Source organism: Urocampus carinirostris, chromosome 1 (assembly GCF_059441175.1).
Source record: "Urocampus carinirostris isolate Australia breed hairy pipefish chromosome 1, RoL_Ucar_1.0, whole genome shotgun sequence".
Lineage (NCBI taxonomy): Eukaryota > Metazoa > Chordata > Actinopteri > Syngnathiformes > Syngnathidae > Urocampus > Urocampus carinirostris.
Window position 1 is genome coordinate 6498320 of NC_142349.1, and position 17583 is coordinate 6515902.

Genomic DNA, 17583 nt, shown 5'->3' on the forward strand with positions numbered 1-17583 from the left:
GGCGCTTCATCACTTTTGCTGCTGCTGGATCTTAGTGCTGCTTTTGACACAGTGCACCACAATTTCCTACTAGAACGTTTGGAAAAATTGATTGGTCTCTCAGGAACCGTCCTCTCGTGGTTCAGATCCTACCTCTCAGATAGGACGCACTGTGTTAAATATGGTGAAATGACATCTGAGCCCTTTAATGTTACTTGTGGTGTTCCGCAGGGTTCAGTGCTTGGCCCCCTTCTTTTCAGCATTTACATGCTTCCATTAGGTGATATTATTCGCAAGTACAATATCAGCTTCCACTGCTATGCAGACGACACTCAACTATATCTTCCGTTGGAGGAATCTCCCACACTAAACTGTGGAAATTTGGAGGCCTGCCTCATTGAGATAAAAGAGTGGATGTCACTCAATTTCTTGCGTCTTAACTCTGAAAAACCGAAATGTTAGTCATTGGTCCATCTAAATGCAGTGACTTATTCTCAAAAACTGCTGTGGACATTGACAAATGTCACATCACACAGAGTGACTCAGTTAAAAATTTAGGTGTCATATTTGACCCTGATCTATCCTTTGAAATGCATGTAAAGGAAATTACTAGAACCGCTTTCTTCCATCTTCGTAACATTGCTAAAATCCGTTCAATACTGTCTCAGTTGGATGCGGAAATTATAATTCATGCGTTTGTTACCTCCCGTCTCGATTACTGTAATGCACTACTCTCTGGTCTCCCGAAGTCTAGAATCAAGTCTCTTCAGCTGGTACAAAATGCCGCAGCGAGGCTTTTAACTAGGACAAAAAAGTACGATCACATAACACCAATTTTGGCTAACCTGCATTGGCTCCCAGTTAGCCTTAGATGTGATTTCAAGGTTCCCTTAGTATAATACAAAATCATACATGGACTTGCTCCCTCTTATCTTTCAGATCTGATTTGCCCCTATGTCCCGGTCCGAAGCCTACGATCTGAGAGTGCCGGTCTTCTGGTGATCCCAAGAGCAAAGAAGTGTTCTGCTGGTTCGAGAGCGTTCTCCATCCGGGCACCGGTGCTGTGGAATGCTCTTCCCCCTGAGATCCGATCTGCAACCTCAGTGGAAATGTTTGAATCTAAGCTTAAAACTCAATTCTACTTCTTAGCATATGAATAACCTACTCTTCTCGTCGGCTGAAAAATAGTCTGTTTAATATAGTGTAATAATCTGTGAAGCCCCTTGAGACGCTTCGTGATTTAGGGCTATACAAATAAAAATGACTTGACTTGACTTGACTGAGCAAAACTTGAGAACAGTTTTCTATTATCAATTTTTTTTATCCAGCCATACTCATCAACAAAGACAGCCTCAAGACATAATAACACTCAGCATAGTGTAGAACAGCCTGTGGAATTGACAAACAAGTGTGTGCGTGTGTGTGTGTGTGGGGGGGGTGTTTTTTAGAGAGACAGAAACTTTATAGCGATGTCTTAGTACAACAGAAGAATTACTTTCATATGTGTTGACAAAAAAGTAAAAAAAAAAACCCTCTTGGATATGCTGTGAAACCATTGCTGGTAAGCGGTAGCATATTTCTGTATCAAGGGTTAGCCTTCTATTTAGGTCAAGAAACTACAAAATAAAATTCAAAGGTTCAGTTTGGATTTACTCTTGAGATACAACACAGCAGGTCCTTCCAACACATAATAATGTTTGAATATTGATATTCATGGTCGTTTAACTGAAAGTCAACCCAAGGGATTCAATTATGTCTACTAGTTTAAGCATGGCACTTGGATTGATATTTTGTCAGCTGGCTCATGTGCTGAAAAACACTCGCAAAGCATGAGGCTACCACCTCCACGCTTCACAGTAGGGATAGTGTTCTTCGGATTGTACCATTCATTCTTCTTCCTCCAAGCAAGCTTAGTGGAATTATGACAAAAAGGTTCTATTTTGGTCTCATCTGACCACAAAACTTTCTCCCTATATCATCCAAATGGTCATACTGTGTATATATATATATATATATATATATATATATATATATATATATATATATATATATATATATATATATATATATATATAGTGCAGCACGGCTGCGCAGTGGTTAGCGCGTGTGCGGCACAGTTCTGAGGTCGTGAGAACCTCCTGCTGGGTTCAAATCCAGCTATCGGCCTTACTGTGCGGAGTTTGTATGTTCTCCCCGTGCTTGCGTGGGTTTCCTCCGGGCACTCCGGTTTCCTCCCACATCCCAAAGACATGCATTTCAGGTGAATTGGCCGGTCCAAATTGTCCCTAGGTGTGACTGAGCGAGTGAGTTGACTGTCCTCTTGTGCCCTGCGATTGGCTGGCAACCAGTTCAGGGTGGCCCCTGCCCACTGCCCGATGATTGCTGGGATGGGCTCCAGCATCCCCGCGACCCTACTGAGGATAAGCTGTGCAGCTGATGAGATGATATATATATATATATATATATATATATATATATATATATATATATATATATATATATATATATATATATATATATATATATATATATATATATATATATATATACATATCTACAGAAGACCTCCGAATATGGCCTCTCCACCCCACGATATTTCTACAATAAAATGCAAAATGGTTTTTGGCCTCCGAATTACTGAATGTCCCCAAAAACTTCAAACTTTGTCGTATATTTGTTTTTACTGTGCAGTTGCGTGCTGTCTGCTATTGATCAATGTCGTAGAAGATGCTGGCCTGCTATTGGTCAACGCCATCTAAGATGTCTTCTATTTGTTTCGTATGGCATTATAAAAATGCTAATGAGTTGTTGGCTAAACTCCCTCCCACATTGCCTTTTCATTCTGTTCAGACTTTGCGAGTCGGCGACACAGTACTGTATTATGTCTACTGAATTTATTGTGGGTCCCAAGGCTTGTAGTAATGCTAGATGAAGAATGAAATATATGATAACCATAGCAAAAAAGCATGCAATTATGAAGAAATAAGGAGGTACCTGTTTCGTTACGCTCGCTAAGAAATATGGCCGTAACCAATCTATGATTGCGACTATTATTAAGAATAAAGAGGCATAAAAGCAATTAAAGTTTTTTGAGAACATGTCGATCCCTGCGAGTGGAAGTTTTAAAACATGTTTTGATTTTATTCTGCTGTACCCTCACCTCCTCTGCATCCACCACTACTCCATTGTGCCCAGTGGCTGGCTGGTAACTAGTTCAGGGTGTCCCCTGCCCACTTCTCGAAGATGGCTGGGATGGGCTCCAACACCCCAGGTCCCTACTGAGGATAAGCGGTGCAGACAATGGATGGATGGATGGAGTGTAGGTATGACCACAGTTATTCAAAGGAAGTCAGGTAGGTTACCTTAATGTGAAAAATGCCCAAATAAGGGTGACTTGGCATTTTTGGTTTTGCTGACTCAGCAGCTTTTCCTGAAATACATTCTACTTATTAAGGCCAGGACAGGTTTTGGCAGTATAATACTATTTTAAAGGTAACCAGGTAGGTCACTATATAGTTAAAAATGCCCGACCCCCCAAAAAAATTGACTCAGCACTTTTGGTTTTGCTGATTCAGCATTTTTTTCCCAGGAAAACAGTTCCCTCTCCTAGAAGAATTAAAAACCAACACCATCTTTTTTCAGGATGTCAGGTAGGTTGCCCTGGATGTGAAAACTGCCCAAAAGGCCAACTCAGCGTGTTTGGTTTTGCTGACTCTGTAGCTTTCATGGATAGACATTTTTCACTCTCAGGCCATAACAGGTTCTGCTGGCATCCCAATATTTTGCAAAAAAAAAAATCGACGAGTAGGTGAATAACTCTGCCATAAAAGGGAATGCCACCCAAAATGTTCAGAACGCGAGCGATCCTCTCATGGCATACAGACATTCTGGTTTGTTATTTTAATGTTTTATCTTGGATCTTAGGGTTTCAGGAATGCATTAGATAACTACTATAGGTCCCTATCCCTGCCGTAAGGTAATTTCACTCAGTAATCCCCACTTCAGAACAATATAATGCCTTATGCTGGGAATCTATTGTAGTTCATTATTGAGCTTTTTCGTAATGCTATCCCATTTCATTTTACCCACCTTTAAAAGTACCTCAATATGACATCTAAGAGTGGTTAAAAAACTTGGCTGGTCTCAACTTTACACTAACAATTTGCTTTACTTCTCCCAATTTTCAAAGCTCTCGTTCGCTCTTTAACCACAGAACAGGCTCATGAATTCATTGCACTTGTAAAGTCCTATAAAGTGCTACCAAAGTGAGTGGTTCTGATAGTCTGGTGTGCATTACCGCCCCAGCATGTGAATTATATATATCGAATAGTTATTTATACCAATTGTATCAGTAAGACCGCTGAACAAAAATGTAGGGGTCCCAACTAGCCTCACCCATGTATTAAATTATGTATGAAGTGTACTTTTTACTGCATTGTCATGGTGACTTGTGTCTTTAGTAAGAAGGAGCATCAGAGAACATACAAGCTTGCACTTAAGCTCCGTGTGACAGATTTTTTCACTTGATTGCATCACATTTCCAAACTGCTAGGTCCTTAGCTTGGCCTTTTGCAAGGCTTTGATGCTAGGTCCTTAGCTTGAATCCGGAGATGGAATAAGAGCTTACTCTGTCCACTCCACGCATCGGCCCGGTATTGCAGTACCTCCGGGAACGGTGCATTCGCAATGATCGCAGCAAGGCTTTAGGGCTAGGACCTTAGCTTGGCATTTTGGCTGAGAGTAAGTGTCCCGGCTCCTAGGCTTTGTAGCGTATTATGAACTGACCGATAACGGATAATGGATAATGAATAACGAAGATAGAACAATAACCCTTAACCCCCCCCCCCCCCCCCCCCCCCTGAGTGCTTTGATAATGTTATGCAAGTGCATAGAGTTGCAACAGGCATAGAACAGTGACAATGGTAACACAGTGAAAATGTCCCTTTGACATTAGCGATGAGAGGTTGAAGCTATGCTTACTCATGCTAGCTGTAAAAACTGTTAGTGACGAGTTGGGCTGGCACAGCCAGCCCAAGTATTAGCGCAAGCAAGCTGTAAACACTGTCCGCAATGCTAACTTCTTCATGCCCAAAAATTTTGGTAATGGCTATATTGTAACAACTTCATATTTACAAATTATGCTAATGGACTCATGTTAATGAGTTCTGCTAATGGGTACATACTAAAAAGTGATGCTCACGGCTAAATGCGAACTTCTTTAAGCTAAAAATTTTTGGTAATGGCAATATTTTAACCACTTCATATTTACAAATTGTGATAATGAGAACATGTTGATGAGTTATGCTAATGGGTACCTGCTAAAAAGTGATGCTAACGGCTAAATGCTAACTTCTTCATGCTAAAAAATTTTGGTAATGGCAATATTTTAACGGGGACTACAACGCTCTGTCTGTGGTTCCAGAATACAGATAAGAGCTTTTAGCTTATTACAGGGTTGGCCAACGATGGAAGGGGCTATCAAAACTGAAATATCTGTTTGTCCTTTTCTTCATTCTGCTACAATCTCAAGTTTTAACCTTGACAGTAACCACCCAAAACAAGCATGCAAAACTCTGAAAATATGAGTGGTAAACAGTTATGGCTTGCATGGCCTTCACTGCTCATCTAATGAATACCATTTGATGTTCATCGTATTTTTGTCCATAAATACTTAATAATTCCAAATTGGATGTGTGCTTCTTTTTATCACTTTTCCCCTGGTTGCGCTGCTTTAAAATGTCTGCCTTCATATACAAGAATAAAACCTATCCTATTTCAGCCGTTATTTTGTTGCCAGGGTCAGAAATATATCCGGAGGCTTTCACAATCAGTTCTGCAGGCCCTAAGGCATAACATCAGTGTCAATAAAGCTGTTGGCTTAGCCTATCAGATTGTGAGTTGGCAAAGCCATGGTCTTCCCAAAGGCCAAAGAAAACGTGAGTGGTTTCATAAACTATTATTGGCAAAGGGGCGGCAATGGAAATGTTGCAACGGAAAGGTGAGGAAAAAGATCCCCGTGTCCACTGCTTTTGTTACACAGACATTTTCAGCCCTAACGCGAATAAAAAGGTATGCCCGAAATACGACAGGACAGCTTGACTTTTAGCAGTGGCTTCAATGGCGATAGCAAACTATTTGATGGAACAGAAACGCACTAATAACCTGTACAACAGAGTAATTGAAATCTTAAGAAAGGAAAGGGTGGATTTTGTGCATGAAGAAAAATTAGTTTTGGTGAGTAGAATGTAGATATATTCCAAAATCATATTGCAATTGTATGAGGGTATTATCAATGCTTTTTATATGTGTCGCAGCTTTGAATGTTTTATAGCCATAAAATATTTTTTGAATATAGGACTGATTCAGGCCTAGGTGTGACATGCACAGCCCGCAACAAGAAAATATGTATCTAAGGACTTATCTGGTATTTTTTGTTGCTGCTAAATGTTATTGCACTGCTTTTCTTTGCTCTATATGTCAAATTATTTGCATGCAATGTTTAACATATTCATCTCAATGACAATAAAGAATATTCAATTCTCCCTTAAAGAATACAAGCAGTATGATAAAAAATAATTGTGATTTTTTTTTTTGATAACTGTAGTTTGTAGCATCAGTTGGATCAAGTTTACATTTTCATTAACGTTAAATGAAATATTCTGTGAGGCGACCAATGCGTGTCAAATTTAGGATGATCAGAAATCAGTGCTCTTTTTAATCTCATACTTGCTGAGACACCTTTTGCCCTAAGGAAGACTCTGTCTTACTCTGCTCCCCTACCATATCCCCGCATCTGCTGCAATCACTTGAAACTCCATTGCAAACCGTGTGACAGTATCAATTAAAATCACAATTATAGTCCAGCGAGACACTAGGGTGTGAAGAAACACAGTCTCGTCCGTGAATGTACCAGGGTGTTAGCATGAGTGTGCATGTATGTTTTTGAGAGCAGTGAGCAGTGTGGATGGAGAATATTGAGTCAGACTTTATTACAAATTGCATGTTTGTACATATATTGTGAACTTGAGTCACTATGGTGAAGCAACATGTCAGAGGTAAAAAAAAACTCTAGATCCATTGAAGGACATATCAAAGGGCACTTGGCCGAACGTCTTATGACTGAGTGGCTGGCTCAATTCGTTTTAACATACATTTTTTATTGCTCTTTAAAACACAGTGAAAGCGGAGGAAGCACCCTTTAAAATTTATGTTCACTGCTGTCACCACTTTCAGAAAGGTAGCCCTTAGATCATTTTTGTTTTAGTAGTGAGCATTTGTCCTCTATTGACATCGTAGATTATATCCTTGGCTCCCATTTCCAGCTTTAGAGATTTATCTAGGCGGAATTTTTAGGGATCACACAATAACGCCATTATACAATGTTTGAGTGCAGATTTTAAAAAGGGCCCACACGTAAAAATAGAATTACATCCTCTGCATACACAATAATTGTTCTTGTGTATCATCATCATTCCGCTAAACTAAAAAGGGACAAGTCAGTGTAACTATTCTTTAAAGCTATTCGGCATTGTTGACTTTTTTAATGTTCACCGTATCTCCATTAAAACAAAATCAGGTCCCTAAAAGGGTAAAAACAAGGAAGAATGTTCACATTTATCTCCTTACCTATGGTGCTGGCCTACACCAATGCAGATCAGGAGATTAAAAAAATCATAAGCATAATAGGATTTCTAAGAGCATTATTCTCTCTTGTGTGTCATCAACGTCTAATACAACCGGGTCTAATCGTACACATTCCCATTGGCCAGAATTCTCTAATAATAGCGATCTGGTCGTACTCCAAATGTCAAATCATTACACGTATGTGTCTGTGTCCAGCGTTGTTGCCTCCTTTTAGCAGACAGATGCTTTACACCCTGGGAACTCTAAACTGTTTTTATAGTGGTTGCACCATTGAGGGTTTCCCACAACTTAGGAAAAAGTGTGTTCACATGTAGATGTGGAAACATCCCTGCAGTTTTGACAATATAAACTCACATCCACATTTGTTCATGTTTTTTACAAAAAGTAACCCTCTTGGAATTCCACAAAAGAAGCAAGGAATCATGAGGTCTGGTGAACAAAACGGCTATCTGAGTGTTAAGGGTAGCAAATTGTCTCAAGGACCTCTCAAATATATTCTTAAAGATTTCTATTGGAATTTCTTCCCCCAACATAATTTAAAAGTGTTGTACAGAAAATATGGCCTTATAGGAATTTTCATCAAAAGGGAAACCCTTAGAACAGATATGGAAAGGGAAAACTGAGACCTCATTCATGCTTGCCAAGTTCTATCAGAAATAACTTGGTCGGTCGGCCGGTCGGTTGGTGCCTTCTCCTTTTTACAGCCAGCGAAAAGGTCCTTTGGATATGAAACTGCTGTAATTTCTAACGTTTTACTGTGTTGTTATCTCCCTTGCTTTTTTTATCCGGGCTAATTGTAGGGTCCCTCCAGTGATCCGGACCTTATGACATTGAAAGTTTAATAGATCTCAATTTTCTCAAAAAATTGAGGCTCACAGAACAGGCTCATGAATTCATTCAAAAAAATGTAATTTACTTTGTAATCCCCACTTCAGAACAATATAATGTTTTATCCTGGGAATCTATTGTAGTTAATTATTGAGCTTTTTCATAATGGTATTCCATTTGATTTTACCTACCTTTAAAAGTACCTCAATATAACATTTAAGAGTGGTTAAAAAACTTGGCTGGTCTCAACTTTACACTAACAATTTGCTTTACTTCTCCCAATTTTCACACAATCTGATATTTTATTAAAATTGGAGCCATGGTTTATTAAGGTCATTTGTTTATCTATCTAAATTTGTCTATCATGATTGTAGGAATCTGAATCTGCTGTTCCCAGGTGACTAATCATTGGAGTTTGGCAAACAATGTGAATAATGCACCGGTGCTGCAATAATACAATGTACTTTGTTTATGTTTATTGATAAAGGTGTGTTGCACCTTCTAGTAGTGGCATAGACCGATCTTAATGCACTAAAACCGTATCTTTTTTTAAAAAAAAAAAAGGATCCACGAACGCAAACTTTGACATTTATGCTGATCCTCATTATTTTTTGTTCAGTTCAGACATGATGGCATAATTAGCTTTCTTCATTAAATTGGTTAGTTCTTTAGAGAAACCTTGAATCCACATAACTAAGAACTTGCAACACAGAGCTATACAAATTATTTGACATGGTTAAACGTAAATTTCAGATGGGAAAAAGCCATCTCAACTTAGAGCCATACCCGATACAGTTTCTAGATGAGTAACATGGACAATCAGATTTAGTCCCAAGATCAGGGCGTTTCATGTGTTTGGTAGCTGTAAATCATCACCCCATTATACATATTATTTGGAATTGCATTTCACTATAATAAATCAAGAGTGAATAAACAGGTTACAATTGCTGTATGAATCTCGTTTCTAGTGGCGGAGCTAGCGGAGAGGGTTCCAACACTCCAATTGTGTGCTTACTCAAAAATATGACAAGTCCCAAAAAAATATATATATATATTTGTTAATTTGCATACCTACTAGAACTCATTCCATGTTCTACTCCATGGGTGGGCAACTATTTGGAATCTGGGGCCGCATGTGACATGTTGCACTTCTTTTTCAATTGATTAGTTTCATCAAATTGGTTTGGGGGAGATAGCCACACCATATATTTTAAGACAAAATTCAACAATACCGTCAAACCCCCTTCCTCGACAAAAGCTAGTTCAACATGTGTATACAAATTTTATGAAATATTAATAATTCCAGAGACCGTGTCCCATAAAAATACACTACTTAAAACTAGTCTCCCTCCCGCAGTTACTTAAGAGGGTTGAGGCTCATTTGGACTGCCATATGTGTCCTAAATAATGGTTTCAAAACAAAGTAAGAGCAAAGTTATTTTGTAAAAAAAATCACAAAATACTGCATACAAGAATAATACAGACTTGTTTACCTTAGACACAGACAGCAAGAGAGAGAAAGGAGCGCATGCGGCATGTGAACATTACTCTGCCCAGCCCTACCGCTCTTCCAATGAAATTGCAATGGGTGCTTTGCTGGTATTGTCAGGTGTTCAGCAGTTATTCTGCAGGTCTTCTTCATAAAGTGTATCAACCTTGAACATATATTGTTTAATGTGCTTCCATAAAAAGGATTTCTTAGCGATGTACAGCCAAAACCGGTTTTGTTGGTGTAATACCATGACTATAGACTGTAGTTAAGACTGTGCCCTATGCATACTGGATAAAACCAATTAATAGTTCAGTATTGCTTAGGATTTGCATGTCCCAAAATCAGCTTTGTTCATACTCAAATCTGAATGATACAAGGAAGTTTTGCATATGCTGAATTTGATCTCTGAGCAAGATGTACTCAATAAAAGAGTCAAAACTGGCTCGCGAGCCGTGGATTCCTAAGTCTGCAATTGAAGAAATTAACCTGTGGCCTTGATATTAACGTAGTCTGTGCAAGCTTTGTTAGTGCTGACCTTTTAATGAATCTTAGAAGTACTTCTCAAACGAATTTGGGTGGTTTGATTGTCAATTCTATTCAGTTGCCACTTACATCCATTTCCTACTGTAAAGTTTAAAACAGCCGACAGCAGACATGATCATTATTTGGTTAGAAAACCTACCACACAAGGTCATACGTTTATCTTTGGTACTCAGTTGTGGGATTCCTAAGTCAGAAAACTTATTGTGCATGTGACCAGTGAGTAACTGAAAGGAATTACACAGGTGAGTGATTTGATTGTGGTCCACGAGTTGTTGTGCTGACAATGCTGTGATCAATCCTCTTAGACTAAGTGTAAATCATTCCCAATGAAAATAGCATTACTGACAGCTGCGACCGTCAGAGACTTGAACAGACGAGCAGGTACGTGAATGAACGCTCGTGTGTTCTTGCCTTGAGGTGCCGATCAATGTTAGAGGAGGGAGACCAAAGCTATTAAATTCCTGTGGATATGTCAATCCCAAAGGCAGGGGCAGATTGGCAGTGATCATGACCAGCCCCTTGGTCAGATGGAATCTTGGGATTTTGCTGCGCCTCAGTTAACCATTGATTCATTGAAGGTTTTACAGCTACCTTCGAGGCACAGCATTACACCAAGGAATGTTAATCAATTCCAATTGCAAGTTTCTAACAAAACACTAAAAAACGAAGGGTTGGATTATGCAAAACACATGTCAGATAAAACCTAGAGGTTTGAGTTTAAATGTTCTATGTGAGAGGGACTTGTAATCGAAACTCTTCTTAAAAATTTATAAAATATTTATGGAAAGTTCAACCAGCATGAACGATAAATTAAATGCTTTGTTTACTTACACGCCCAATAAGCACCGGTTCGGGTCCAGCGTATTCTTCAATCACAAAGAACTGGTTCCAAATCCAACTTCTCCTGCTGCGAGAGCGTGCCCTCTTTTCGTCCAAGGGCTTGCCAGTTTTTTCATCAGGCTCAGCTTCCTCAAACACCAGGCCGTCTTCGCCGTCATCTGGATTAGGCACCTGTGCTGCAGCACCTTTGGCTGGAGCCGGATGGAGCCTCAGGATGTGGCTGCTATTCAAGAGTTTTTGGCTATCAGCCGCTGAGTAGTGAGTGGTGCTTAGCTCTCTTTGAGCAGCGTGAACAGGCTCTGTTAATAGGTCTCTGCGGGAATCGCCTGTTGTGTTCCCAGGTCGTACTCTCTGGGGTGGCATCGTAAGTACAGATGGATTGGAACCATTTATTTCATACAGCGGGAAAGGTTTTGTTGATTGAAGAAATGAATCTGTTTGGTTGACTTTTTCTTTATCTGAACCAAGATCTAGGTCCTTAAGATGTGTTGGCATAAACATAGCATGTTTTTTCTTGCCCTTGCCATCATCTACAACTCGTGTCTTCGAAATGTCATGCCCTTTATTTAAAACAGTAGCACTAGCTTTTGGATTTATATTAGTGACAGAACTCTGGTTTCGATTAAGATCTGTAGTACCGACCGGATTTAGATTTGTAAACGTCTCATTATCAAATCCAGTGTGTAACTGAACGTTGGACGGGTCTTGTTTTGACATTTTCAGTGCCTCAAGCGGTCTGTGATTCACATCAATCAAATCTCTCTTTCGGCTTCGGCTTCCCTTGCTCGGAAAGTTGAGATTGGGAACATTCTGCATTTGGGAATTCACTATCCTAACGAGGTTTTCTTTTGAAAGCACTTTCAAAACTTCATAGCTTCCACTGAAGTTCAGCTTTCGGTTTAATTCCACAGGCAGTCCCTTTCCTGGCCACCCTGTTGCATGAACACTCGCATCAGGTCTGCTTTTCGCTTTGGAACTCAATCTACTGTGAGTTTTATTTGAATGTAAGTCAATTTTATGATGTGATGTGATTGCCTTTTCTACTTTACTTTCGACAATATTAGAGTTATTCTTCATTTTCTTCAAATCCTGACTCAAATCCTTATGCAGAGTTCCATCGTTTTTGTTGATTGATTCAACTTCGCGTTTAGGGTTGACAGCCAGTCTCTCCTTGACGACACCCAATGGTGGGGCGCGATTGGGCAGTGCTTTGGCATAAGAAAGAGGTCCAGTATCACCTGCCTGCATATGACTTATCAGATTTCTCAGAGTCGCTGCAGGCATAACGTTTGCATCCATGCTCCCTTCCCATTGGTCTGGAGCTCTGTTCTCTTCAATCTTGATCATGTGAGAGCCAGTGACTCCTCTTATTCGTACGACCTTTCTGGCTAAGCCACCTCCCCATCGTCCGTCCCACAGGCAGATGGAAACCAATAGCAGCAGATTTATTGTAATCATCTTGTCGTGTGGCGAGATGTCCTAATTGGAGCAAGGTTTTCTGTTGGGTATGCCTTGTTTTCCAGCTGTCTTCATTCTTTCTGCTACGTTCCCTCTTTTCATGCCCCACCTGGCACTCTTTCAGTCTATGCCCTTCGCTATGATGGAGGGCAGCTGTTAGTCACTCCTTTTTCCCTGTCCTATACTACTTAATATGTCCGTCGTTCCCTCCAGGTATTCCTCTGCTTATTCCTTTTGTTTTATTTAGCTCCACTTAGAGTGATCTTTATTCAGTTACAGAAGATGGTTGAAGATCCTGAAAGAAAAAGGATAAACATAATGAAGTTAAGAGTAATCGTTGCACTAGGTGATTAAAATTGTAGCGCCAGAAACAGGTAAAGGCACACAAAGATGAGGGTGTGACAGAGCCAATAACAGAGAAGTGCTCTCACATTTCCTGAGCAGAAAGGCATGGCAAGGTCCAGAACGCATCAATTTATACCACTGTGCTGACCCAAGTATTATTTCACAGGTCAATAAATCACACAGTGACTAAATGATGTAGAATTCGGTTTCAAATGACAATAGACCAAAATGTTTGAAGCATATGAAAATACAAATTCCTTTGAGGAGTGGTGACTGCAGTTTATACATTGCCTAACCATATACATTCCCCTTTCATGCTTAATTAAATGGTCTGATGCACATTGTACTTTGATCAGTCACTTAGTATGACATAACAGATGCTTTCTTCTTATTGTCAAGCACATATGGCTCACTTTTAGCACAACTCTCTTAATATGTGAATCACGCAGATAAATCCAACACAATGTGTGAACACTACTTCAGTAACATCTCAGTAGCCTAGATGGTAGTGTGCCCGCTTTGAGACTGGGAGGTCGCTGGTTCGCGCCTCGACCGAGACATACCTAATTGGTATAATGGCGGCGCCCTCTGGCTGCGGCTGCATCGACTCGCTACAACGGGTCAGATGTATCGACATTTCGTTCTGTGTACATTGTTACAAAGAATGACAATACAAAGGAAATTATTATTATTATTATCTGTTCCTGAATTTGAAATAATCTGGAAGTGCAAAATAATACCTGGAGATGAAAATACCCATATTGGGTTTTTTGCATGCTAGGCTCTTGTAACACATCAGCACCGACCAAAACTTGTGAGTCAAATCCCAACGAACATCCACGATAATGTATTCAATAGATGCTGGTCTCAGAGATTAACACTCTGCTCTTTTAAAATCATTGTAATATATTCTTCAAGTTTGTGAAGATTGGCAATGACCTTAGTGAACTGCTGAAGGAACATGGACTGGCACACTGGGGGAAGACCTCACGCATGCCAAAACCAACACCTCAGCACCCAATCAATTTGTGTGAAATGTGGACAACTAATGTTCCAAATTTTTAAAATTCAAATAATTTTTGTTTGTATTTTGACAAGGAGAACTGGACTAAGAGCCTGAGTTGACGGAAGCGCGTAGCAGGCTCACTTAATAGACTAGCTGTTAACAATATTGCAACATTTGAATGAATTAAACTTTTATTTCGAACATGATAACAGCAAAAAAAAACAACAACAACAAATCGGGAAAAAAAAGCATAAACAATGTTAACATACATGTTGCATATGCTCATTAAATCCTACCCCCAGTCTTTCTCAACCATTGCATCCCACATCTAGATCCCCTGTGTATTTGCATGTACAAAATAAGTCATTATCATACATATTTACATTAGTTCTGTAGATACACAGTCTCTTTATTATCGTCATCATGATCACCATCACTACTTGCATCACTTTTTTTACCATCATCATTGTCATTATTGCTGTCTCCATACATTTTCAGCATATTATATAACTGGAGTATCTATTATGACAACATAGTTCTCTTGGGTGCTCATGGTGAAACTGACTTCTATTAGGTGTTTTGTCCGTCAGTATATTTGGACCTGCTACCTTCGGTGTCCGTCCCCAGGCAGCAGGACCACCATTCTTGAGTGTCCTGAACTGTGCATTAAAAAGACAAGGTATGGGAGCTTGAGCCAGATGCCTTCAGCATCAAGCTCCCGCTTGTCTGCCCTGACTATGAGATTCGCACCATATGCCTGTTTTGTGTTCTTTTTTTTATATGTATAGATGTGAATGTATCCCTATTTATTTCGTTTTTGTTTGTTTTGCACCATCCTCACCACCACATTTATTCATCTCATAGTTTTATGTTTATAAATATAGTTCCAAAATTTCAAAATGAACCTTTTTTTTTTTCCAACCCCAAAAGCAGTATTATGTACTACAAGTCCTGTATCATGGACTGTTAACAAACATTTGCTGTTTGTATTTGTGTATAATTGTTGTTGATTGTTAGTCAGTGAATGATGTTTTCATATCTATATTTTGTGGCTTTAATTTTATTACACAAATTTGTCAGCTTTTTATAATGCAATATTTTTCACAAGAGAATAAAAAATGAAATTAAGATACATTTTTTAAAGAACAACTAATAAAAACTCAATTTAAAAGTAATACCTACTGAATCTGATAATTTAAAAGTTAAAAACAAAACAAAAACAATTAAAACTGTAGGAACCTACGTTTGTGTCAGTGGCACCATTTGTCTTGAAGCCACAACTCTACAAAGGGTTTTATTTATGAAGTATTTGCAAACATATTAAATTACCACTGCATGTATACTTTTGACCCCTTCGGTGTGTGAACAACATCAGCAATCTTGGAGATTGCACAACTCTTGGGCTGCACACTCACATCTTCACATTTTTTGTGATTTAAAGAGGCAGTATAAGCAAGATTCCAAGAAATACCAGATCGGAGAGATTAGATAGCTTGGCAGAATCCTTCATTGACATTGAGAACTCCCTTACCTCTCCACCCCCACCATCATCCCCCGCCAAGTAAATTGTAACAGCTCTATATAGTGCAGACATTCCGTTTCACATCAGAAGCACAATTTCCATCCGAGCCTGCGCATTATGTTTTGCTGGTGACACTTTGCTCGCTTTTCGGCAATGTCACATCCTGACAGCAATTTGCAACCGCATGACTGAAGTTTTGGTTGCCCTGGTAGGGGAAAGAAGGGAAATGTTCAACCATTTTTTCCAGACACTTTTCTCTATCTGGCTCTTTATTACTCTGAGAAAACTTCCGATTAACTCAGGGGTTGGAAACGTATGGCTTGCGAGACTGATATGGCTCTTTTTATGAGTACATCTAGTTTGAAGATAAAATAGGGCCTAGTAATATCGTCCTTCATGTTCCAATCGTGGTATATGCAAGGTCGAAAGATTACACTAATATTTGGTTGGTCCAGTGTGTAAATGAGAAATGGGTGGAATTTAATAAACTGTATTCCACTCCCTGTCAGTTATTCTGTTATGCATTGAAGTGATATTTGCATAAGTACACAAATAATTTTACCGCCTGAAATGAATAACTAAATTGAATTAAATATATGGAGTGCAGAGTCCTTACTACAGTTTACAGTTCCCCCTACAGACCCAGTTTTGGCTATACGTCACTATGGAATATAATTAGAATAGAATAGAATAGCTCTTCATGGTCATTGATATCAATGAAACATTGTATGCAAAGAGATAGGACATGTCACTCTAGGGTAAACTTGGAATACAGTTTTTAAAGAGAAAATGATAATAGACAAAGATTATAAGATTGTCAGAATTGATGGGCAAAAATACTTTAAACGTAGTGATTAGAGACACGCTCAAGTTACATTGATAGTGCAAATATAAAAAATGTGCATTGTAACAATAGTGCAATTAAAACTAGTGCAATAGCATAGGTAGCAACGAAGAAAATCCCAAGTAAGTCAATATATTTTCACAGTTGTTTAGGAGAAGAAACTGTTAACCGTTGTTTTGAGGCACTTCTAGCACCTTCGAGAGGGTAACAGGTCAAAGAGAGGGTGGTCGGGGTGAGAAGTCACCAAACAATACATGTTCACTGTTGAGACTCTTTATGATGAGAACCCACAGCAACAACTGTAAGCAACCTAAAACGCCAGCATAACATCCGAAGCCATTCGATAGGGTGAAGAGTAGGGGAGTGCAGATCATACATGATGTATCTCACCCCACACCCTCTCCACCGAAGGTGAATACATCCGTATCCCTCTCGTTTGCAGTATTATGTCACATTTTTATGAAATAAAGTTGCTCACACCTTGTTTTGAAAGCATTATTTACAAAAAATGAGATTTACCAATCTTAAGTAACTCCTCGGTAGACAAGTGGCATATTTGTTGGTATGAGGCACAGGTCCTAGCATTATTATAATTTCATAGGTTTTATTAAACATCACACAGTGAAATAAAATGTGCTGAAGAATTAGCTTTTGTCTTTAGAGCAGGTGAGGTGGTTTTGTAGAATTTGGTCTTAACATGTATGTTGCTCTCATTAAAAAAACAAAAAAAAATAATTTTGCATTCATGGCTCAAAAAGATTCCCAATCCCTGGACTAACTCAAAAAGAAAGAAAAGATGATCCAGGATTATTTCAATCTTGCATGCTCGTTAACTTGCTCTTATTTAAACATCCTGTCTATCCTCTTCCCTGCTGTCTCTCTCACTCATCTGTGTCAATCAGAAAGGCGCCAGCATGTCCCTCACCCTTTCAGTGCTGACACTTCAATCAATCAGCCAATTTTGTTTCGAGGCAATGCAACATTGGAAGTGACAGGAGTCTAGCCCCTTGACAAGGAGGCGACCGCTACGTTATTCTGCATACAGATCTGCTGGTAAAACAGCAGAAAGAAGGCAACTTGTA

At 39.2% G+C, this 17583-nt stretch overlaps 1 protein-coding gene across 1 annotated transcript in view; it reads right to left on the minus strand.

The window, feature by feature from the left end:
• The window catches only part of cdh24b (cadherin 24, type 2b), a 314707-nt gene that overhangs the window by 159096 nt on the left and 138028 nt on the right, over nucleotides 1-17583 (minus strand). Inside the window, exon 3 of the mRNA XM_088349797.1 lies at nucleotides 11318-13079. Within this exon, the coding sequence (XP_088205923.1) occupies nucleotides 11318-12784 (1467 nt within the window). The 5' untranslated portion in view covers nucleotides 12785-13079. The remainder of the gene's footprint in view (nucleotides 1-11317; nucleotides 13080-17583) is intronic.